Consider the following 25,010-nt stretch of genomic DNA (forward strand, 5'->3'; position numbering starts at 1 on the left):
CTCTATCTTTAGACCCATGAGAGACCATTAGCTTAATAAAGCTTGGAGTTCAGTCTTATTATGGTTTAGAAGCCCCATACAATAACAATGCCAACTAAACGTCAGAGACAATTTTTATCAATTGCTAAATCTTTTCTATTAATAGGTCATTAGAGAAAAACAAACAAATTAAAACTATAAAAGTCGCCTTCATTTTAGTGATTAAAAAAACCTCGAGGATTCGAAATTCAGTTTAATTAAGAAATTAAAAGGGTATTCTCATGTATTTTTGCCATAGGCGTCGAGGAAAAGAGTGTGGAAGGTTCCAAAGCCAGGGAGCCTAGCCCCTTAGCCCAAATTCGGCCTGAGTTCCCGGGATTGCTAGAGTTTGTTTACAAACGCCCCATGAATTAGCATTCGATATTTTGTTCCAGGGAATTATTTAACCAAGTTTTCTCGCGGACATTTTCCGTCTTGGAATTACTAATATGTCAAGAACTATATATTAGTGATGTTACGATACTATTTTTTTATTTAGGGGTATCAAATATGTAGGTATTGGTATTTCAGTATTTTTTGATTTTTTTTTATAGTAAAAGTATCGCAATTTATAGGTCAAATGGGCTCTTTATTCAGCCCAAATATATATTTTTTTAGTCATTAAAAAAACACAGGTGGTCGAGTTACGGGGTGGTTCATTCTACTCTAGGTATTTGGTTATAAGGGACATTGGATTTTTCTTTTTTTTTATAATAATATGTAGTTATTTATAATTTAAATGGTAATATATCATGATTAAATCATCAATTAAATAAATTGAGTTCTGGTTCATTTCCATTTGGAGGAGCTCTTCATGATTTGAAAATCATTTATGTATTCAAAACTTTTTAAAAGTCCTTTCATTTATTTATTAAATGATCCTCCCTTCGAACAAAACATCAATCATAAATGTGTTTCAACATTTAATTATGTACGCACCAAATATGGTTTATTCAAAAGTATTTGCATCTATTATTTATGTTGTAGAGGGTTTTGGATTCCTTAAATGTTATTACGAGAGGCTTTATCAAAGAATAACCATATTATGTTATATATTATGACTCTATTTCTTCATATTTTATAGAATGAAGTGTGGAGATTGTGGAGAAGAAATTGATGGAAGCTACTATGAACATGAGGGACGATCCATCTGCAAAAAGGATTATCAAGTGAGTATTTCTCTTTCTTTATGTTTTGTACTAGTGTTGTCTAAATATAATGTTTTCATACTGGTAATAGCACCAAAATGAGTATCGGCATTGAATTATAGACATTTTTCTTTGGGAAAAAATCCAAACATTGATTTTTTTGAAAAAAATTTAAAAAATCCAATTTGAATTTTTTTTCCAAAAGCTTAAAAGTCTAAAGCATTCTCACAAAATTTCAAAAATCAGCAGCTGTAAACAAAAAAATATTGAAAAAGAGTTTCAAATATTAAATTTTTTGGAAAATGGATTCAAAAATCCACAGTTGTGTAAAAAAAATTTAAACCCCTTTTTTTGCGTAATTTTTTTCTCTTTTTTAATGGTTTGTAATAGAATCTAATATTTTTGTACTGGTTCCAGTACCAAAATGGCTATCTGTTGACGATGGTCTTCTTTTTTTTTTTTGGAACCGAGTACAGGATACAGTTTTACAATTAAGAAATTTTTTAAACCGGTTTTTTTTTCGGGAACCCTTAGTCGTACAGCTTTAAAAACAGATTTAACAGACAATTTTGTATAAGTTCTGTTTACAAAGTGTTGAAAATTTCCTCCGACTACGATCATCATGCAGCGATCATTGTCGCCCTCCGTGCAGTCTGTGCACCCAAAGAGATAATTCACTTTCTCATGTTGTCCTCTGCCACCGTGTACAAAGTCGCAAAGGAGTTCAAGGAGTCCGAAGGGATGGGGGTCACCCGTAAGGAAGAAGGCAGATCGATCTGCGTACAAAATTTGCTTTCGGACAATTTGGAGATGTTCTGGTCTAAGGAAATGTGGCCCCTAGCTCCCCGGACTGCAATCCTTTGAACTATTTCCTGTGGGGCGTCTAGGAGAAAGAGTCTCAACAATTTGGCTTCTTTGAGAGGCTCCATTATTGAGGCTGTGAACAATATGAATAAATATTAACTAATGAAGGCGTGCAGCACGTTTTGCGCCATGTTAGAGGCCATGGTTGAGGCTGAGGGTGGCTGGATTGAATGATTAGGTTCATGGAGGTTCCCTACGTTTGTATATAAATGGATTTGTAAATATCTCTACTAATACAAGAAATAGAAAGGTTTATGTCCTGGTCTCGAAACTTCTTCATTGTAAAACCACACCCTGTATACTAGGCATGGAATTTAAAAGAACTGGATATTTTATTCCTGCATGAGGGAAATATAAAAGGAGTGATTGGTTGAAAAAAAGGAACAAAATGAGTCAACATCTTCTTTTGCTCCATTCCTTCAAGAGGGGAAATTAAAAAAAACAAAAACAGGCTAAGCTGCTTGTGTGATTATTCCACGTGTTTACAATTCAATGACTAGGATGACCAACTGTCTCCTTTTCCACCAGACATGGGCTCTTATTATATTGTACTGAGGACTTTTTTTAAACGTAAAAACAGTCTGGTTTTATGAAGGACAAATGGCCCATGTGAAAAGTTAACTTGAAAAAAATCAATTTGTAAAAAAGGGCAAAAATGCAAAACTATTATGAATTTCAAAAATGTTAATATACAATAACATATAAGAGTAAAAAGGTACAAATATAACACATGGGCTAAAAAGTGCCGGGTTTCACACATTGATGACGTTTTTTAATTCATCTCATTTTCAATTAGTACCAAGCTTCAAAAGACAGCTGTCAAAATTTCACGATAATATTTTCTTTAGTTTGTGAGTAATTGTACTAAGTGTGACTCTACTTTTGTTATTTCCAAAAAAATGGATCAAAATCAATTTCGTATTTTAATTTTACACTTCTTCCTGATGGGGAAAAATACGGTTTAAGCTAAGCAATGGCTTGGAAAGTATTATGGGAACTCTGCTCCATAAAGCGGGGGAAAAAATATATAAATATGTGAATTATACTTATAATAATTGAAAAATGGTAATTTTGAACGAAAATAAACGGGGTTTCTTTGTTAAGACGGGGACTTTTCATTCCATGTGCTTAAGATGTATTAAATGTTAAAATACATATTTCAGCAAAGATTGGTCCTCCTATTTTTTTTAATTACAAATTTTTATCTTAACAATTTAATTTTCTTAATTTTAAATACAAAACTCAATCCTATTCACAAATACTGTTTAATATGTTTATTTCCAAAGAATTACCAAAAAAAAAAAAAAAAAAAAAAAAATACAAATCAAGCACAAAGAACTTAAAGTGAATAAAGTATATGTAAGAAGAAGGATCTATGACTCAGGTGGAGGAAAAAGGTACAAAAATGACATTCATAGACTTCCATATACTGGGCCAATAATTTACTCATCTCTTTTATTAAAATTTGGAGAGGTTTTCAGTAAATTTTTTTTTACAATTATCCTATGAACAATGTTGTATAACACATAATTGGCTGTCAATTGATAAGAAAAACATTGTCCTAATCACCACTATGAGTACATAGTACGAGAAGAGATTGAGATACCCGCACTCCTCCTTGTAAGAGTGCCCCAAAGGCCATGGGGGAGCAGACTAGGGTCTAGAGGAAGTCGATTTATAATAATGTCATCCATACGTGTTCTACAACATTGTAGAATTGGGGGAAAAAATGACAATTAACCTCGTAAAATTTTCTTAATAGAGTTGAGTAAAAAATACCCGCTATATAGAATTCCATGCCTGAACTAAGTTCCTTCTTTTTTTTTGGAAATCAACAAGAGTCAGTCACCCTAGGGTAGATGCAGGTAATTGTACATTTTGGTATCTGTAAGACCTATAAAAAATTCATAGTGATGATTTTTTTCTCCATTGCTATTGTTGTTGCCATGACTGTGTATGTAGTTTATTAGTTTGGACATTCGCCCATTTGTGTGAGTGATATTTGAAATATACTCGCCTTGATATACTTTCACTCTCCTAGATTTTTAGGATAAAATAAGCACGGGCCAAGGATGATACATCGTGTGCAGACTCTGCACAAAAAAACTTCCTTCCAATTGAACATTTTTCTATGGAATTGCTCCCCAAATTATATATAATTGATAAAAACACTTGTCAACTCAACCCAGTGTTTTTTGACAGTTAATTGACTGATGTAGGTCCACTTGGATTAGTGAGAGGGCAGTGTTAAAATATTTCACTGCATTAGAGTCTCTATAAAGCTTTGTATCAAGTAAGGAAAGTCACCTGTCATCTTGAATAAATTTGCTTGGCTACGATAGTTGTTTTGTTCCCACAAGATGTCATATATGAGGCACTACTGATGACGTTACTTTATCGTTTTCGTTCATAACGTATATAATTTTTTTTAATCTACTTAACTTGTTAAGTCAATGGAAATGGTGAAATAAGGGAGGTTGCGTAGTTAATTATAGATAACGATGACATTTTTTAAAAGAAACAATGAGTACGAGGATAGGATGGTATGAATACTTGTGGTATTACTGAAACGAGACCCTGTATGCTATCAGCTACCTGTTATATGATTTTCGGAAAAGAGGAGAACCATCTATATTTCAAATATCGATAGTACTTGGAAATTATTATAATTACTTTATTATGCACTTTTAAAACAATTTACACCAAAGATACACGAGAATACCTACTTCAGAGGGAAAAGTTTATAGCACGACGATCTATTAAGTAATAAATAAAAAAGAATACAGAATACACACAAAAACCGTTTTTCCTTTTCTAATCGTCATACTTATTTTTTTCATTACAAAAAGGATATCCTCTGGGATAGATAAAGAGACTCACAGGAAAGAGGATACAAAACTGTTGAAGAAAAAAACAACAACACACATGTATGTAAAATATGTTCACTCATTCACACACCCTCGATCACAAAATAACCATGGATGGGACTTTTGTAGAATGCTAGATTATTTAAAAATGTAATTTTTCTCTACGAAAATCCCATCAATAAAAATGCCACGTGTTAAAATACTATTGAATATAGCGCACTTGGATAATTTTAAGCCTATTAGATATCTGTAGGGTAATGTTTTAGTATGTTTGTCGCCTCTTTCTTTAGTTATTGAGTAGTTGGATCCACTTTCGACAAAAATTCATTGTTGTCTTTGTTTTGTTCCTTGAGCTATCGTTTTGGTGTGTGTGATCCTCTTCTTCTGCCTTCATTCATATTGTGATATTTATGAAGAATAAATTGTGTTGATCATAGTATTATCAATTTGATGGAGGTTGGACATTAACATTTAAAAGTGAAGTGTTTATATCTAAACATGAGGTGAAAGCCATAAACAAACTCTGTATTTAATATGTACAGTCAAATAGATAAACATGAGATAATGAATTTATATCTCTGGATAAAGAGTTTGGGCTGATAAGGCATGAGTGTTATCTTTTTAAACACACATATATGTATGTATCCAAATATTTCTTTTGAAAATGTACCTAAGATTTCTTAAGAAAGGAGTTGACTTTGATAGTTGCTATGTATCTACGAGGGGATCTCTCCCAGAATACCATTATGAAGGATTTATCAATGTTTTGCATCTATTAAAAAATTAGGGTGATCAAATGTTATAAGACATTTTTTGAAAGTCGATAATTCAGTGTATACTACTATTTGCTTTTTTCTCGCTTCTTTTTCTTTACGTTAAGTTAAAAAAATAAGTGTTTATTATCATATTCCTAAGAACAAAAAAAGTAAAAGATTACACCCTTGGTTGCAATCCGTAATATCCCTAAAAGTAGTCTTTATGGCCCAATTATGCTCAAATACAACCGTTTACTTTGTAAAGAGTGCCTGAATAAGAGTAAGGATGTCGGAGAAGCCTTCAGGAGTGGATGTTCAAGAAAATTGACTACTGAGGATGTAGTTAAACCTTTTAAAGAGCAACCGAAAATAAATAGAAACCATGAACGGAGCTCGTTTTTAGCCCAGTATCTGAGGGATTAAAAGTTTTACCTATTAAGCCATATGCATAATATTCGATACATGAGTTTATGAAATCTTTTATTTAAGGAATTTGATTTTTTTTTAAATGCAATTGTAAACATGTGATCAATAGGTCAATTAAAAGAAAAAAGTGCTAATGATTTCCTTATGACCTTCCGTTGTTTCAAACAATTTACCTTATCGAAAAGGTATTAAAATGACGAATTTTATAATTCAAGTGCTATTAAAAGGGTAAATATCAGCATTCCTTTAAATTCTTCAAAAAAATCTCAATTTCTAACGTACAACTCAAAAATATTTTTTGTCTCTTAATAGCAATGCCTTAAAACCTACTCTAGGCCGCCACGAGCAACACTCTCTTTTACTTCCAGAAATGAGTACTACATAAATTTAAAAAAAAAAAGAGTCAATTACAGCCCACACAAGACTGATTAATTATTATTTAATATCATTATTCATTATTCAATAGTTGTAATTATTACTTATTTACGAATTTAGACACGGTATTCTTTCATGAGAAAATAATATTTAGACTATATCAAACCCTCTGTTACTTTCCTTGGGGTTGTTGAACCCCCCTAGGAACTGAAACATCTTGTATGCATCATATATTTACTTCACCTTCGACGCACCGCAAAGAACATGAGTAGGACAAGAGAGATCTCGACTTTTTCAAGTGCCTTTGGACATTAGGCACTTGTGTGATCATGAAAGTAGATGGAAGGTCTCATTACGTGGAGGAGGTTGTGAGTTTGTCTCTTACTGAGTATTAGGGGGGAGGAGAAGGACTCTGAGTCGATCCGTGGACTGAGCCTAAGATACAAGAACACATATCACATGATGGGACGTTATCTCCTCTGGCCTCGTCCCTAAGTCCACAGATCGACTCCGAGCCGCTCCACCCTCAAATACTGATGACAATGTCTATAATTCTTGGGGCTAAGGCTTCCATGTTCATCAAACAACAAAGCCCTGTTTGTTCACATAATGAGACCTTCAATGTACTTTCATGACCTTCACAATTGCTAATTGTCCGAATATCTCGAAAAAATGGATATCTCTCTTCTATACCAACAATTTATCGTTTATTTCAGTTCCAGAAGTTATTTCCTTATTATTCGATTTATTGTGATGGCTCAATTTCTACTTTCTGCTTAGGCAGTCTCCCATTTTGAAGAAAGTATGAATTGCTAGTATATATATATGCTACAGTATACCTGCAAATAAAGTTTATATATTGATTCAAAATTCATTGTTGGGGTGGTCAAACACACCAGGTAAGTAGTTACGTGAATCAAAAGAGGGTTAAATAGTTCAGTAATTCGGATCCGGAATCCGTCTTATCTTTATGGAGTAATACTGAAGGATTTAAAAAAAGTAAAAGTAATTTAAACCCAGGTACAAGACCTCTTATATCTCTATTGGGGTGCCGCAAATTATCTTTTCTTTTTTTTCATTTGTTTTTCTAATTTATCGACTCAAGTCGACCTTTTAACGAGTTGAGCCAAGTCGACACAACATTGTCCTACCATTACAAACTTGCTTCTTGATGTATGTAGTAACAGATTTGGCCCTAAAATGTGACTAATTCATGCATGTTAGTCACTCATTACTAGTAATAGGACCCTTATTTTTTGTTGTGTCGGTTTATGTTCATTGTATACCTACGTATGAAATATTGAGGTCAACCATCTTCTTCATTAAAACCATATCTATTTATGGTTGTAGGGGGTATCCTCACAAAAGCCTTTGTGAACTCTGTAATTTATACACTTATAAAATACCTAATTACAATATATAGGATATTTACAGCAACTAACAAAGTAATGAAGAAAAAAACAATACGTCAAGAATCTTTAATTACCCTATCAAAGAAAGAAGAGAGAAAAGAAGACTAACAATTAAAACAAAGTCATTCAAATTGTGATAAAAAAGCAAAAAATACCATTAAGCTATCCACATTATTATATTTGTGTGTAGGGGAAGCCTTGGTTTTGGGATTTATAAGTAATGACTAAAATCAAATATAGGTTTTATTATCATATAAATTTTAATTGTTAAAGTCTTTCAAAAAGTGAGTTGGCCAATCCCCCTTAACCCCATGTTTATGTGTCCTATTCCTAGAGCTGTAAATTGTATGAATTTTTTGGTTTGTAAAAAAACAAAACCCCAAAAATTAACATGGTAAACCTGTGTGTTCTCTTATTCTATCACGGATACAATCTTGAAACACTCATGGGAGACTTTATTCTGAACACGCGGGTCACACATATATTCTATATTCAAAACCGGGAGACATATCTTCAATACTCTAAAAATAAACATATCTAACACTCTTACAATTAGAGGAATGTTTTGGGGGAGAACAGCTTCGCTGTCATTGCGTTTCATTAAATTAGCTGCCAGCATTTATTTGAGGAAAATTCAAATCAAATCAATACTTAAGTTTTACTATACATCATTTATGAGTAGACACTCTCGTGGTTATACTTTGATGTAGTGATGGAACGATTCATTGGAATGTGGAGAATGTTTTTTTCTGGAATCGGAATTTGCATCAGGAAAATAATGTTTAATTTGCGAAACCGATTCTTATTTATTACTGGTATTTACGTATTAATTACTTTTCCAAGTTATAAAAAATAATTCCCCTACGAAATTAAGGAATTTGCGCTTTTTACAACAAAACTTAATATTTGAATTTTTTTTTTTCAAAAAATTTAATTAAATTTTGTAATTTTTTCCCCAAAAAATATATTTTTTGGGGATAACTATGTGTTTTTGAAATTTTTCTTCAAAAAATTTAATATATTTGTATTTTTTTGCAAAAAAAATTTATATTAGAAATTCAATTTTTGAAACTGTTTCTAAAAAAAAAATATTTTTTATTGAACAGCTGCGGATTTATGAAATTTTTTCCCAATTTTTTTCATTTTTTGTAAACATCTGTAGATTTTGGAATTTTTATTTTTGTGAATACCAGTTGATATTCAAAAATTTTCCACAAAAAATTTAATTTTTTGTGAATAGCTGAGGGTTTTTGAAATTTTTTTCTAAAAGTGGTATTTTTTAACAATACTTGTGTACTTTTGGAAATTCCGCTTTTTATTACAAAGTTTAATATTTGAATTTTTTTTTTCAAAGAATTTAATTAAATTTTGCAATTTTTTCCCAAAAAATTAATTTTCTCCGAATAACTGTGTTTTTGAAATTTTTCTTCAAAAAATTTATATTAGAAATTCAATTTTTGAAACTATTTTTAAAATAAATATTTTTTATAGAACAGCTGCAGATTTATGAAATTTTTTCCCAATTTTTTTCATTTTTTGTAAACATCTGTCGATTTTGAGATTTTACATTGTAAATACCAGTTGATTTTCGAAATTTTTGTACAAAAAATTTAATTTTTTGTGAATAGCTGAGTATTTTTGAATTTTTGTTTCTAAAAATGGTATTTTTTAACAATATTTGTGGATTTTTGAAAATGTTTTAAATATCAAATTAAATATTTCAAATTTTTTTTTCCAAAAAAAATTTTAGCTTTTTTCTAAAAAATTCCAAAAACAAAGCCCCCATTAAAATATAACCATGTTGACGCCCCTGATAGCAAAGTGGTATTTTTGAACTATAAGCTAAAATATTACAGAAATGGAATCACTAATTTTTATAAGAATAGAATTGAAATCGACATGCGGATTTTTTTTTTGTAATTGTCCCATCCCTATTTTGATGTTTTTATGTGAATTGTGCACAGCTTTAAAGACGTTGATTATGAGAAAAGAAACATAAAAACAGCTGAAAACAAAACACTCTATTTAATATATACGTATATATTGTTAGGTTAGTCAGGTAACGTCGTAATATATGTATGTAGAGCTTGAAAACCCTATGAATGATGACAAAAAACTGGTGAAAAAAAAGAAAAAAGTGCAAAACATTGCAAAAATAATTTGCAATATATCTTCACCTTAATTAAAATACTGTTTTGTTTTTCCTCTGAAGAATGACTCAGGTATTTTTTTTCCCCTCCGCCTTACCTGTAACTTATTGTTAGTGAGAGATGACATTTAGCATTTTTACAATCTACTTTTTTTTGCAATTACTATTCCGTATATAGACACACTGGAGCAGAAATTATTCGCATTGTAATCCAATCCATTTCATTTACAAAAAGAGTATTTGATTATAAGAACTATGATATAACAGCAATATTGATTTGAATTACACTTTTTAGAAGCAATTTTGATCGAGGTTTAGTGGTTAAATTTTTAATAATCTCTGACAATTAATTATATTGTATTAAAAAGGACAAAAATAATTACTAATATTGTACAAATATTATTATATCAACTTCTTATTGATTTTTTTACTAATACAAAGACAATATTGCAGCTGAAATAGACTTCTTCGTAACAAATACTAATCAATGTAAATAACATTAAATAAAACCTTTAAAACATGTTGGTTTTTTAACCTTACAATGAGGGAGAATCGGATCTTTTTTCTGGAATAGGGATCGGCATCGTGAAAATAATGTTTAATTTTCAATTCAGATTCTTTTTTATTACGGGTAGTTTATTATTTTTTATTTTTCTAAGTAATGGAAAAAAAATAGCCGTAAGGAATTCTTGCTTTTTACTAGAAAATTTAATATTTGACATTTAATTTAATTTTTCAAATTTTTCTCAAGAAAAATTATTTTAAAAAAAAATGGAAAATAAAATTTTCAATGTAAAAAAGCGTCAAATATTACATTATTTTTCTTTGAAAAAATTTTATATTAGAAATTTAATTTTTTTTGTGAAATAATTTTTTTGAGAACAGAACAGGATTATAGAAATTAAGAAGAAAAAAATATTTAATATTTGAAATTTTTTTCCTTTAACTTTTATTTTTCATTTTTACATTTTTTTCAATCATTCTTTTATTGTGACGATCAATTTTTGCAACTTTAAGTGCTATTTATGACACACCCAAAAAGGTTAATAAGTTTAATTTATTGACGAAATAGACGAGAATTTGTGGTAAAACAGAGGCGTCCGTAGGATTATATTTTTTTTTTTGGGGGGAGGTTGAAAAATTAAATTTAATATATTAAATTTATTAGAAAATTTAAAAAAAAATCTATATCCATCCACAAAAAATTAAATTTTTTCAAAAATAATTAGAAAAATTAAATTGCAATTATAAAATTTTTTTCCAAAAGAATTTGTAAAATTAAATTGCAGATATAAAAATTAAAACCCAAAGCTATTCACATAAAATTCAAAAAATAAATTGAAAATATTTTGCCCAAAAAATTTAAATCCAAAGCTATTAACAAAAAATTTATAAAATTACATTTCATATATTAAATTTTTTGTAAAAAATATCAAAAATCTACAGTTACATATAAAAAATTTTATTTTTTTGGAAAAAAAATTCAAAAATTAAATTTAAAATGTTAAATTTAAGAAGAAAAAAAAATATATTGAATTTTTTAGTGAAAATAAAAATAAATCCTTAATTTGGCGAAGGCTACAACCCCTCCAGCCCACCTCCTGTGGACGCCCCTGTATAATACAAAAGTCATTCTCAGTTTTGATAATAAAAACTTTCTAGCTTGAATTTTTGTTGACGGGCTACATATATATATTATACTAAAAAGGAAAAAATGAGCATTTATTCTCCCTTTCTCCTTAATTTTTGTTGAAGATATTTTTTTTTCTAACTCGCCTCATAATATAGCTAAATAGGACATTATCCTCAACTTAAGAACTAAATATAATATTGGCAATTAGTGTTCCATCGGTCCTTATTTATGACAGAAGACTAAAATCCCCTCGAGTTTTGTTTGTAGGGTCCAGTTCATTTCTGCATATCAGTCCTAAAACATATAAATTTCAGTCTTTGATTACGTAAAAGGATACTTATCCAAACTAATGTTGGTTGATGCTTATAAAATGTCAAGTCCAGAGGGGGTGACTTAGTTTTATGGAGGATGTGTCTTCGTTCTTTTCAGATAAATCATGCTTTAATATCTTTGTTTCTTTTTTTGTATTTGAGGAGAGCTTCCTACCGATTTGAACTATCTTCAGATAACAAAAGATGGAATTATAACTTTGGCTCCCCCAACAAGAAAAGTTTTCAAAATTCCGAAGTGTATCGTGGAATTGGAAGATTATAAATCGTCTCTCAGTAATAAATTAAGAATTTCCTGTGATCCAGATTTCCCCTTGCAATAAGCTCCCCAAAATATTTCATGACGTCAAACAACTATATATCTCCTTTTTATTTTAATCAGTTCTAGTATTGGCAGACGAAAGGGCCGGCCTTGGGACTGAACTGGATCAAATAAATATGGACTGACACAACACTACTGTCAATACGATATTTATGCAGTTATAAATATTTGCAAGCAAAATCTATCTAATTATTAAGGTTGATCCTGTAATTGAAATGTCTATAGCCTAGAAAAACACGAAATTAAAAGATTAGAGAAAATTACACTAGAGGAGAATTCGGTAGAGGCCCAGTCCGAAAACCCTCTGTCCCAACTTTATTTTGCCAAGCCAATGGCCAGAACCTTCCAATCCGACATTTATTTTTAGTGTAAAATAAGTCCTTTACAACTAATGGAGACATAATTTTCGATTTGACAGCCTTCCAAATGAAGAAATTTTTGTTTTGTACTGGAATATTTTTTCGTTGAGAAGAATCAAAAAATAAAAAAACAACAATAACAAATTCATATTTTTATACATATTTTTTTACACCCCTGTTGTGTGATATTTGACTTCATCAATTAGTTATTACATTCTAGTTTTTGATGTTTTAAATATATTTATCTCTCATGAGTATATATTGGAATACTTTTATTCTATAAATACTCATATTTTGATCCGAAATCACACACCTCATAGTCCGATATTTTCTAGTTCGATCCACCTCTAGATCATACATATTAGGGATGGAATGTAAATTTGAGAACAGAATATTTGAGCCTTGCAATAGTTATATAATCATGTTTGTGGTACATATGAGTAAGTAGCCCTCCCTATATATGTAATTAAAAAGTGCTCAAGGCTATGTTTGTAAATGACTACTTTTCCTTAGACACTTACATAGATCGATGGATGCACCAAAAAAAAAAAAAAAAAAATACAAAGGGCCTCCAATATTGCCCATGTTCATTTAACATAATTACAGAGTGGTCCAGAATGAATGTCCCATAAGCTTTAATCTCATTGAATAAAGAGCATATTCTGTATAGATTTCGTTACTAAAGTTAGAAATATTGTTAGAACAGAATGTGTTTTAAGCACATCATGAAAATGATGTGCAAAAATGGTGCATATACAATTTTGAGCACTACTTTTGCCCACCTTCTTCACCTGATAGTAACCTCTATGACTTTGCAATGTAGGATATGGAGTAGAGTAGTGATTCCTAACAGAGCCTTCACGATACCCAATGGCACCTTGGTGCCCTTGTCTATGGCTCCATTAGTTAATCAAGATAATCAAAAAATGTCTTTCGAAGGAAAGGTCATACAGAAATGCCTTTTCTAACAAAAAATGTAATAACAAAACGTTGGAAAAAAAAAAAAAAATCCTAGACCAAAATATTAGTGACAAATGAATAAATTCTCCTTCCCCAAAAAATTACGCTTAAGGCCTGTACAGGGGTGGAAGGTTGGGATTATTGGTCTAGAGAGAGGCCATTGCAGTTTCCAGAGATAGCAAGAACTCATTGATGGCAGTTCCGAAGTACCGGTGGGAGAATGTATTTGAAAGTGGTGGGAGTGACGTCATTAGGGGCACCCCTAGGATTTTGGGCTTGCGCGGGCAGAACCGTGACCATATGTATTTTTTTTATAAATGGAAAAATTTAAAAAATAGCTTTTTTTAGACGAGACAAAAAGTTATTTGAAAATTTATAGATTTACAATTCTTCAGAACACTCTAAATTTAAACGAATAATCAAAGCATAAAGTTGGAAGAGACTCAATTAAAAAGGAATAGCCTTTTAGTAAAAAAAACGATAATTTGAACATTTAATCTTTTTTTTTTTTTGCCAAGTTGATAATTTCATATTACGAAAAATACGAAAAAATTCTAAAATAATTGAGGGGGGGTAATAGGCCCTCTGCACCTATGGATATGTTGCCACTGTTGCGAAGACCCCGTAGGGAAATATCTAACGTTGCCCTTACTTGCTGCAAGTCGTTGACGTCTCCGCCGAGTTTTTCAGAACCATGACCAGTTATGAAATTCCTAGTAAATTCTAGTTAATTGACAAAAAACCTTAAGACAAAATGGGAAGGAAATATCTTGAAATAAAAAGACAAGGACTGAATTTACAAGTAATATATTTACCTAGGACTGTTCAGAACAAAAACTATGATGAGTAATTTAATATTTTTTGAAGGTATTCTAATGCTGGACCACTCTGTTTGTATGTATTATGAACCAATGTGTATTAAGTCATTAAAAATAGTCATCCATCATTGTAGGCATACACAATTCTAAAAATAAAATATATAAAACAAAAGTAGGCAAAAGGAGGCCTAAATATGTTCGTATATGTAGTTATTTTGATTACAACAATACTATTTCTCTTCAATATCAGTCATACACCACATTGTCTATGCATAGATATATGGATGCAGTAATATACCTTGGGCTTTTAAGTAGTTGGATATTTATAAATGTAAGGATGTAAAGTAGGCCTGTTGTGATCTGCAATAAATCAATTAATTGCGCGATAAATTGAAATGGGTGATAATTTTTTTCCGGCTGCAATAAATTCCATCCACACACTTCAAAGTAACTGGATATCAAAAGTTTTTAATCCGGTGTATCTGTCCTCTCGGTGGATTGCTGTTTTTTTGCCCTAACTGAATTCTTCAAGGCAGCGCGCAGGGTTATGCATTCATAATTAAGTATGTTAAAGGATTTCAAAAATTTTAGATTTGAAGTAGATAATTCACTTTATTTGATGTAGCCTTTTCTCCTGATTTCAGTGACACCAATATTTTAAATATTTATTCGATAGGAACGGATTATGCTGCAATTATCATTACAATATAAGTTGAAAATGGTGTCAAAAAGGCAGTATTATCGGTTATCGGAATCATTTCTGGAGCAATTAATCAGACAGAAAAATGTATTATCGTGACAAATTGTGGGTGTTTATTAACAGTGTTGATTTTTAATCTTGTTTTGTCTTATTTTTTGCCGTCAACGTCACATTTAATCTCGTTTTTAATTCCTCAAGACAGCAAACATAACTTTTATATAGATAAAACATTCAAAAAATGAGTTTTCGTTTACTCTCGTATTCGTCATTGACGAATACACTTCGTCTAGTATAGACGACGAAATTAATACTGCATTCTACTTGTGGCTATGTACAGGGTAAGGCAGCTTAAATCCCCTTTTTACCATCCCTAGCAATAAAGCTATAGAAGTAGTTGCGGTTTGAGGGTTGTTTAGCTTTTAGTAGCGAGATTTTAAAGTTTTCTTGGAAATATAGTCAGTTGTTATCATGCGTTGGAGTTGTAAGGAACGTGCGTTTCTCTTTGAAAACAAATATTGCCAAAAAATGATTTGAAATAATATTTTATAAAATACTAGAACGTACCCGTATAGTACCTATATTTTATTTTGTATCACTTGATTAACGCTTTAAATAACTCCAGAATTTAGTAAATCTTGTTGATAGACAACATAATAGTTAGAAATATGTTCATCCTTTAACCATTATGAAGATACATAATAAGACTAACTCGCTAATCCTCTTCTAATTCCCTTTCTTAATTCGTACTCAATAGACGTTCTCCATTTTTCCGTTTGGTCAACAATTATTAATATTATTTTAAATTTGTTTGATGCATTTCCGAAGCGACAACCCACACTTTTAGACAAGGGGAATCGACCTTGTTTTAAGTGAAATAGTTCAACTTATTAGCAAAAACAAACATGGCCTCCAGAGCCCAGGAATCTGGTTTGATCAGAATGAAACATGGCTTTATGTACGTAACTCAGAATTATAAACAACTTTTATTTTATAGCTAACGTTTGATCTGTCCCTGTTTTTGAAATATTTACCCGGCCTATGTGTTTTTATACTGCAACTATAATATTATATTGTAGTAGATTTTTTAAATTAATTATAATAAATAATTTAATGTTTCTTTAATTAGTCCGATGGAGCTGCACTAATTATGTATAAGAAAAATTATAGTATTACAATTACTCTACCTGACCTAGGAATCTTCTTTGAATTCCATATTCATCATGTATATTTCCTTCTCAAGGAACGACCGGGGCGCAAACCTAAGAACATTCAGTTTCAGATAATAATTTATCCTGAGTAAGTTGTCCATTGAGCTACGTCGTTCTTTTGAAATTAAACTAATGGTAATTCAGCTCCTCAGTTTTTCTTGGTGAACAGCTTTAGTTAATTGCTTCAATTTCTAATATACAAAAAACGATTTTATTAGATTTATTTTGATGATTGGAAATTTGCAAAATTTGTTGAAGGCAAATAACTCCACAAACAATGATGCTAGAGAGCTAAAAATTAGTTTGATCAGATCTGAGGTTATGCAAAATTCTAAATTAGTGGGGTTTGTTCTAATTGGTTTATTAAAATTGATTTTATTCCAGAAAAAACAAGATTTTATAAGACCTTTGCGGAATTGACAATAGCTAATTACTTAATTATCCATAACATAATATAATAACCAATTTATTTTGTATCAGTTTTGTAAACCTGTCTAAAATATGTTAATGAAAAGTTATCTCACCCTTTCTCTCATAATGTTGCCCAGGAGCAAATATCTCAAAAAGGATTACTTGCAAGAATTATTGAGTTAATATGTGCTTAGGGATATATATTCATGCATTTCAGCATCGAAAAATACTGGAGTTTACCTGTTTAACGATTGTTTCAATCCTTCCAGTTTCAATAGCCTTAATATAATTATGTCTAGGAAATCGTAAGTTAATTATTTATTACTAGAATAATAATACAAATTGTGTTTTATGAAATAAAACTTCATATTAAATAAAAAGGATAAGATTATGGAATGTAAAAAAAAAAGATTTTGTTTTTGTAGTAATTTTTGAAGGCAACATTTTGTAATTATTTTTATAAGAAAGAAAATTATTTTTATTTTCTTTGGAAATGTTTTTTATACACAAAACATTGCAAAGAGGAAATAATTTTTTTTTCAACTATTTTGAATTTTAAAAGGAAACAAAAAAATCCAAAAATCCATTGGTATTAAGATATATTTGTAAAAAGTTTGGTTTATTTTGTACATATATGGAATCAATGTACTATCTGATATGATTTTTACGACTGTGTAAAACATAACTTTAAATAGTTATTATTTGTATGAAAACAAAATAAAAATTTCTGATTTATTTATTTTGCTACGCCGTATATGTTAGAGTGTTTTACAAAATACTTTGTTGTAATAATGTCGTGAAAAAAACATAATTTTCTAGTGCCTTATTCTTAAAAGTGTATTCTCAAAAGTGTTCATTTTTGAAATGAAAAATTAATAATTACTGATTTTAAGTTCATATTTTAAGATTAACTGATAATAAAATCTTATGATTTCATGGTTAATTGTGTACTTTTGAAACAGTACAATGATAGGGATTGTCTCCGGAGATCTTATGATCCCTTTTTTTTACCATGGCGAATACTTTATCAAAAGCTAATTTTGCTAGACGGACTTATTGCCAAAAAAATAACAAATATATTTAATGAAGACTCATACTGCAATACCGATCATATCGGGGCCAAATTAAGTTTTATAAATCATTTACAGGTTTTAAACTATAGCAGACATTTTTGGGTATCTTAAGCCATCCTAGAAATTGTAATATAAAGCCTATAGTTGCCCCAAATATGTCCATGAAATATTAACCTGTATGCCCATGTGTTGTACATTTTCTCTTTTTCTTGTTCAAGACTGTTTTTGTGTTAACTTACCGCATGTATTTTTCATTTTTTATGAATGTATTTGTTTATTTTTCTAACGGTGTCATGACTTTTCATTTCAAGTCATTTTGACTTTGTTAGTCATTATTCATAATATGTACTACGTATTATTGTAAAATAATGTATTCAAAAATTCGGCAAATTTGAAACACTTCAAAGACGACATTTGTAAGAAGTACCCCTTTGAATAATAATAATAATAAAATAACTCCTTCTATGAGTAATTCTATGGACTTCTTTATTGTCGTCTTGCATACATTACGTATACAAGCTACGTAGTAATAATGATTTTGAGTATCTAAAAATAAAACATACATTTTAGTGTTGAGACTCGGTCCGAGACTTTTCATGGGTGCTTCTTTCGAAGCTGATCATGCTATAAGGGAGGAAGTGATACTTTGTTGGTAGGGGGGGGTCATAAGGGGGGTTATGCTATACCCAAAACACAAAAACTGTTTTTTGCAGCTCAAGAAGACAAGATAAGGAATTTAGTTATAAATCAAAAAGGGATTGTCGTCTCTTACAACAACTAAGCGAATAAGGACTTTTTCAAAATTTATTCCAAATCAAAAAAGTTATGCGTAAAAAAGAAATGAGTGAAAATTGCTATTTCATTTTTTTTTTTTTCAGTTGCAAAAAAATAAAATAGAAAGAAATGCCAAAAAATGATGGATTTTGTCAATAAAATTTTAGACTAACTGAACAATATAGTATTTTTAATTTCCAGAACAGTTTATTACATAATTCTTCCAATATTTGCAAAAATGAAGCAATTATCCAGGGTTATTTTTGCAACGACATTATTCTCCATATTTCTTTTTGTTTTTGCAAGTACCAACAAAATCTTAGTAGGTTTGTGTTCCTCTCAACAATTCCAATAGATGATATTTACTACATTGATTTCCGGTCTCTTTTTTTTTTTAACATGCCCATTATTCACACGATTTTCATCACTGCTAAAGTACTCCCTGGCTACTCACATCATATTATTTTTTTTATATATAGAACTCTCAGTAAAATTCTTTCATTCTGGAGGAGAGAACATCAAAATATTGAGGAGCTACGTGCGAGTGTGTTAATCAAAAACGGAGATTCCACACTGAGGGTTATTATTAAAACAGAATTTGTTTCTTCAGCGACGCATAATTACTTGAGCCCATCGGGGGACTGCGACAATACTACCACCTACTACTTCTTAATGATATTAAAATAACAGGCATTAGATATTGAACAGCTTTACCTCGCTGATACAAAAGTATAGAATGTATTGTTGTCAACTTTCGATGTTTCTGCTTCTTTTCTCCTAATCTGTGTTTACAATGTTGTTGATTTGTTGACTTAGAGTTAGCCCATGTTAAGCTGTGAACAATTCTCAATAGACGGTTAATAATCATTCCCCCGTTGGGAAGAATTGGCTAACTAATACCAACTCCTTTTTGGCCTTTTTTTGTTTTTCTTGTAGCTTATGTTTGTAAGATACAATATAAGTAACGACGTGAGAACTGAGATATCAAATCCACGGCTGCACCGTTAAATTTAACTTACACAAACAATTACACTGTATTTCAGTATAATCAGCACCGCAAGCAGTAACAGGGTTAATTGATTTTTCTATACCAATTGGGATCGAAATATTTTGTTACAGACCAGGGTTTAAAACTGAAAACTGAAATCGTAGTAGTATTATTTTTTATCAAATATTTTTTCTTAAGAAAGAATTTTACTATCAGACCGGTCCAGACCGAACAGCATTGAATTAGCTTGTTCGTTAAAACAATATAATGTCCTCATATGAGTTAAGGATAAAGGGACGTACAGCAGGAGGATCCATGTGCCTATGGCCATCCTGCTTTTTGAGAATTTGCAAAAACCGGGTCTTTATTCTTTACAAAAAAAAAGTTGTTTTTTTTTTAATAAGAGCAGAAAAAATTTGCTTTTGTGATCTTTTTTTTTTTTTTGGTAAAGGAAATGTCGGACAAATGAAATATTTTTTTCTCTAATCAACATGTAGTTTTTTTATTATACAACTGATGACGTCTTCATATCATTAATGTCGAATGTAACACTTTTCTACCCTTAGCAAAATTCACCATATTAACATTCATTTAAAGGGGTGAACTCATAGAGACTTCGTGGATAGTTATGGAGTAATGCTAAACCCTCCTAGCGTACAAAAAAAAAAGGTTTTCTACGATCACTCCCTGTTACAAATATAGAATACGGGGTCTTTGTGATCGCCTCTTGATTTATACTTTAGGAGTTACAATTTCATTTCTCTTTCTTTTATAAATTTAACCTTATTTTATACAATTTTAATAATAACTGTATTTAACGAATGGTCCTTTACTGGACCGGACCAAAGAAATTATGACCGACACAACACTAATATATTAATGCTATCTTCTTCTCTTTTTTTAAAAGAAGAAGTATTTCTTTTCATTGTTATTTATTATTTTGAATCATCTTCATTCTTCAGCTCCTCTCCTCTCGACTAAACTCCTTTGTGATTCAACTTCCGTCATGAATGTCAAAAATGAATTATGTTTAATCGTATCATTATGCATTTATATATTACAATATTATAATCTAGTCTGTAAATACTAAATATGTGTACTCATAGTAGTATTTATGGAAAGGATAAAAGTGGTATAGAAAAATATATACCCCTCCAACTTGTTAAATGGACACTCACTGACGTACCGAGTAGGGAGTACATACGTTTTGCACCACCTTGCATGCTGAACTTTACTTAATCTAAATCAGCGGTTCTTAACCTTGTTGAACATTCCCCTATCCCTTCTCTAAAGATCGACTAGACTGCGTCATCTCAGATTATAGGAGTTGAGTGTTTGTCTTGCCTTGCCTTGGGATTCGATCGAACCCATGTTAAGAACATCTGATCTAAGTGAAGTCAAATGAACTCACACATGGTAGGCATGCAATGAGATACAGAAACATTTTTTTATTGAAACTTGTCTGCCATTGGCGTATATGACAGCTTCCAATCAGGTACAAAAGTTATCGGAGACATTTGAGATGTAGCTACGGCTCATCTTCTTCCACTCCTTATTCATTGAAGACGTTGGGAATTATGCTACGGCTTTAGACTGTACGTGTTGCCAGATGCTGTAGTCCACCGAGTTGAGTTACGGGTTCTGCGCGGGGCAGAAGATGAAAAGCAAATTGGAATTGTTGATGCTTTTGAGTCAAGTAAGACCTCTCCTCAAATCTCTTTAACTATCCCTAGTAGCCTTGACTACTTTTGACACGATAGACCTGTTTCAGTATAAATATTACTTTTTGCGAATTTGGATATGAACATTAGCGGGTTGGCCTCTAGAGAGTGTTTGGCTGCTTCTTGAGTAAGCTAGCCTGCCGCTTTATAGGACGACCCTTGAGGCCGTAGCCATAATCAAGGCACTAGCGATAATGTTGTGTTTGACCCCGATCTACTTGACAATGTGAGAGGTGTCATGGATCAGACTAGCTTTATTGTACATATATCACACCCTAATAAAAAGAACAAATTATTAACAATGTTCGTTTATTTGTCCAAAAGTTTCTATTTGTTTGTCTTTTGGATACCAGGATTACAGGAAAAGTTATAGATCGATTTGTATCTGACTTGGGACGAAGATTATATATGGTCACAGTAAGGGACTATTAAATTTTGATAGGTCAAGGTAGCACAAAACGTTAAAAATATATAATCGACAATAACTTTGGAGCATATTGAGGTTTAAAGCTCAAATTGGTAACATTATGTCTGTTAAAAAAAAGCGATATATATCATATATCAAAAAATAAAGGTCAAAAATGCAATATCGACCATCACTTTTTAACAAATTGAGATTCACAGCTGACATCATCAATAATATAAATATACATATATAATATAATCAACATAGGAATATTGACATCATCTCTAGAGCTAACTGTTATTATTTTAAGTAACTTTGGAATCAAATTCATATTGTTAAAAACTAATGATGGATTTCCTTGCAATTTCTGGCACACAATATATATATATATATATAATACATATTAAAGTATGGATGTAATAGATATTATATTTCATTTTATTCAACATGTTTTTTATTGTACATTTTTTACTTTAATATAAAGGAGAAATGTTATTTCAGTTATGAAGAATGACCATTGGCAGAGGTTTGAGCTCTACCGAGTGGCTATTTTAGTTTTCTTTTTTTTTAACAGGGGTGTCTGCAAGTTTATACTTTTTTGGTTTATATGTTTTTGGATTTTTTTGAAATAAAATCAAAAAAATATTATTTTTCTATTTATTTTTGCAAAAATCCATAACTATTCACAAAAAAAATTCAAAAGTTAAACTATTCTGAATTTTTTTTGGAAAAAATTTCAAAAATCAATAACTATTTGCAAAAAATTAAATTTTTCGGATTTTTTTATCGATAATCCGCAGCTGTTTGCAAAAAATTAGAAAAATCAAATTTTGAAAAAAAAATTCAAATATTAATCTTTTTGGGAAAAAAAAAAAAATCTAAAATCCAAAGCTATTCTCAAAAAATTAAATTTTTTTGTAAAAAATTTATAAAAATCCACTGCAAAAAGTCCACTCAAAAGTGAAATTTTAAATATTAACTTTTTTTGGAGAAGCATTTCACAAATCTAGTAAAAAAATGCAACTTTATATATTTATTTTACTGAATATATAAAAAATTAAGTCTCAAAGTGGCCTCCCTAGAGCTTAAATATGACCTCGATCCTAGGCCTGTAGGCCTAGGATGTCTTCTTCACGTATTCTTTTGACACTCCATTCTCCATGGAAGCTTTTATTGTATCCTCATTCACATGGGAGGTAGCACAGGCCATTGTCTCGATCCCATAATCAAGCGGGTTACAGTCAAGTGAAGACGGAGCCCACATTGACCATAGCCAGAAATTTGCCATATTGTCTTCACAACAATTTGGAGTTTTTTTGCTTAGGGCTTCCTCTCAAGGCTTTTGATGTTGTGCTTTAGATCTTTTTCTTGGTAATGAGACTCTTGGAGCAGGAAACGATACATCAAGAAGAACTAGCTCACGATTTCTTTTGGACTTCATCTCAGTTGTCCTTGTATTTTGAAGAAATTTGTTTCCCAAGAATTGTTTGTTTAATTGGCTCTATAAGTTGATATTAGTTGAGCTTTCTAAAGTTTCATTCACGATTCGTTGGGACATATTGTATCAATTATGATGCCCCAATATGGCAATATAGTATCTATTCAATTTTTTATCAATAGCATAAGTACAGAATTGGCTCAATGTACATAGGGTCAGTCATACTTGGTTTTTTTTTCTTTAATAAGTTAGATTTCGATCTCTCCTTACTTACGAGATAAAATAACTTTGAATCTGTTGGAAAGAATGGTTAAAATAAAACTTGGATCGTTTTTTGGACATACATTAATTAATTATTACACTGTATATTAAACAGAATAAATTCTGCCAAAAATTATCTTATCTTACAAAAGGATACCCCTTTTTTATACTTCCATATTAGAGTATTGTATCTGTCATACACTTCCTCTGGTTTGAACCAAGTTATTAAAAGGATGAGGCCCATTACATAAAAAAGATGCAGGAAATGTAATTATGGTGGAAGAAAGTACCTAACTCAAATTATACATATATATATAACCAATTACAGTGGAACTGTAATTACACTAATTATATACACGTGACCAAAGCAGGAATTTTATTTTGTTTACATGAGTCACTTCAATCGGATCGGAGGCAAAGCAGGGGCGTCCGAAGGTGTTGAGCTGGAACGACTTTAGCCTCTCCCCAAATTAAAGAATTTTTGCTTTTTACTAGAAAATTTAATGCTAGTAATTTTTTATCCAAATATTTAATTTAATTTTGAAATTTTTTTTACAATTTATTTTTATTTTTGTGGACAACTGTTGATTTTTAAGCACAATTTCCAAAAAACTTAATTTTTTGTGATCATCTGTGGAGTTTTGAAATTTTTTTCGAAAAAAATTAATATTGATTTTTTTTTAATAATTGATATTTGAAATGTGTTTCCAAAAAAATTTAATTTTTGAAATATATTTCGAAAAAATGTAATATTTGAATTTTTTTTCAAAGAAATTGATATTTGAAATTTTTTTCCCAAAAATTGAATTTCTGAATTTTTTTTTTTCCAAAAATGATTTAAGTTTCGTAATTTTTTCTTATTCCAAAAATCCAACCTCCCTCCCCACCCCCCTAAAAAAAAGAAGTATATATATACATATATATAATCCTGCGGACGCCCCTGTAAAAATTGAACCAATCCAAATTGTCTCCAATTCATGTTCGGTTCGGATCTTTTATCATAAATATTCCAGTTAATTTCGAGCACCGTAACTTTCGAATCCAGATTCAAAATTAAAATTAGACAGATAATTGTCCCGAATTTTGAAAGTATTTTACCTAAAGTTGCTACCTAAATAAATTGGATCTGGACTAAGGTTACATTTTTATTGATTACTGATGCCGAAATAATGTACAAGACAATGTAATAACTATTTTAATTTATGTACATGTGCAAATTTAATTTTTAGTATGACCACATATCATTTGAGTATTTTTGTGAGAGAAAAAAAAAAACCTGGTATAAATCAAACGAAAACTGTCATTTTATGAAAGTTTTTTACTTTTTATAACATCATCTTCAAGAACCTATTAAATCGTATTTAATTATGCTCTAATTATTTTGACTAAGAAATCATTTAATTCATTTATGAATTAAAATTTATTGAGATATAATTTTCTTCCCACATGAAAATCTTCTAATCCAAATACATTTGTCCTCTGTTCGTGTAACCCTTCGGCAAGTTTTGAAAAACACATTGACTTTTAAAATTATATTTGAATTAATTTAAATCCTGGTTGGCTGGAAAGTATCTAGGATATATTATTTTCAAATC

General features: G+C 30.4%; 1 protein-coding gene across 1 annotated transcript in view; it reads left to right on the top strand.

Annotated features, from left to right (window-relative positions):
• LOC121116208 (lipoma-preferred partner) overlaps nucleotides 1–25,010 on the top strand; it is a 112,245-nt gene that overhangs the window by 14,054 nt on the left and 73,181 nt on the right. Inside the window, exon 2 of the mRNA XM_040710457.2 lies at nucleotides 1,103–1,187. Within this exon, the coding sequence (XP_040566391.1) occupies nucleotides 1,104–1,187 (84 nt within the window). The 5' untranslated portion in view covers nucleotide 1,103. The remainder of the gene's footprint in view (nucleotides 1–1,102; nucleotides 1,188–25,010) is intronic.

The sequence above is a fragment of the Lepeophtheirus salmonis genome, chromosome 4, assembly GCF_016086655.4.
Source record: "Lepeophtheirus salmonis chromosome 4, UVic_Lsal_1.4, whole genome shotgun sequence".
In the NCBI taxonomy this organism is placed as follows: Eukaryota; Metazoa; Arthropoda; class Copepoda; order Siphonostomatoida; family Caligidae; genus Lepeophtheirus; species Lepeophtheirus salmonis.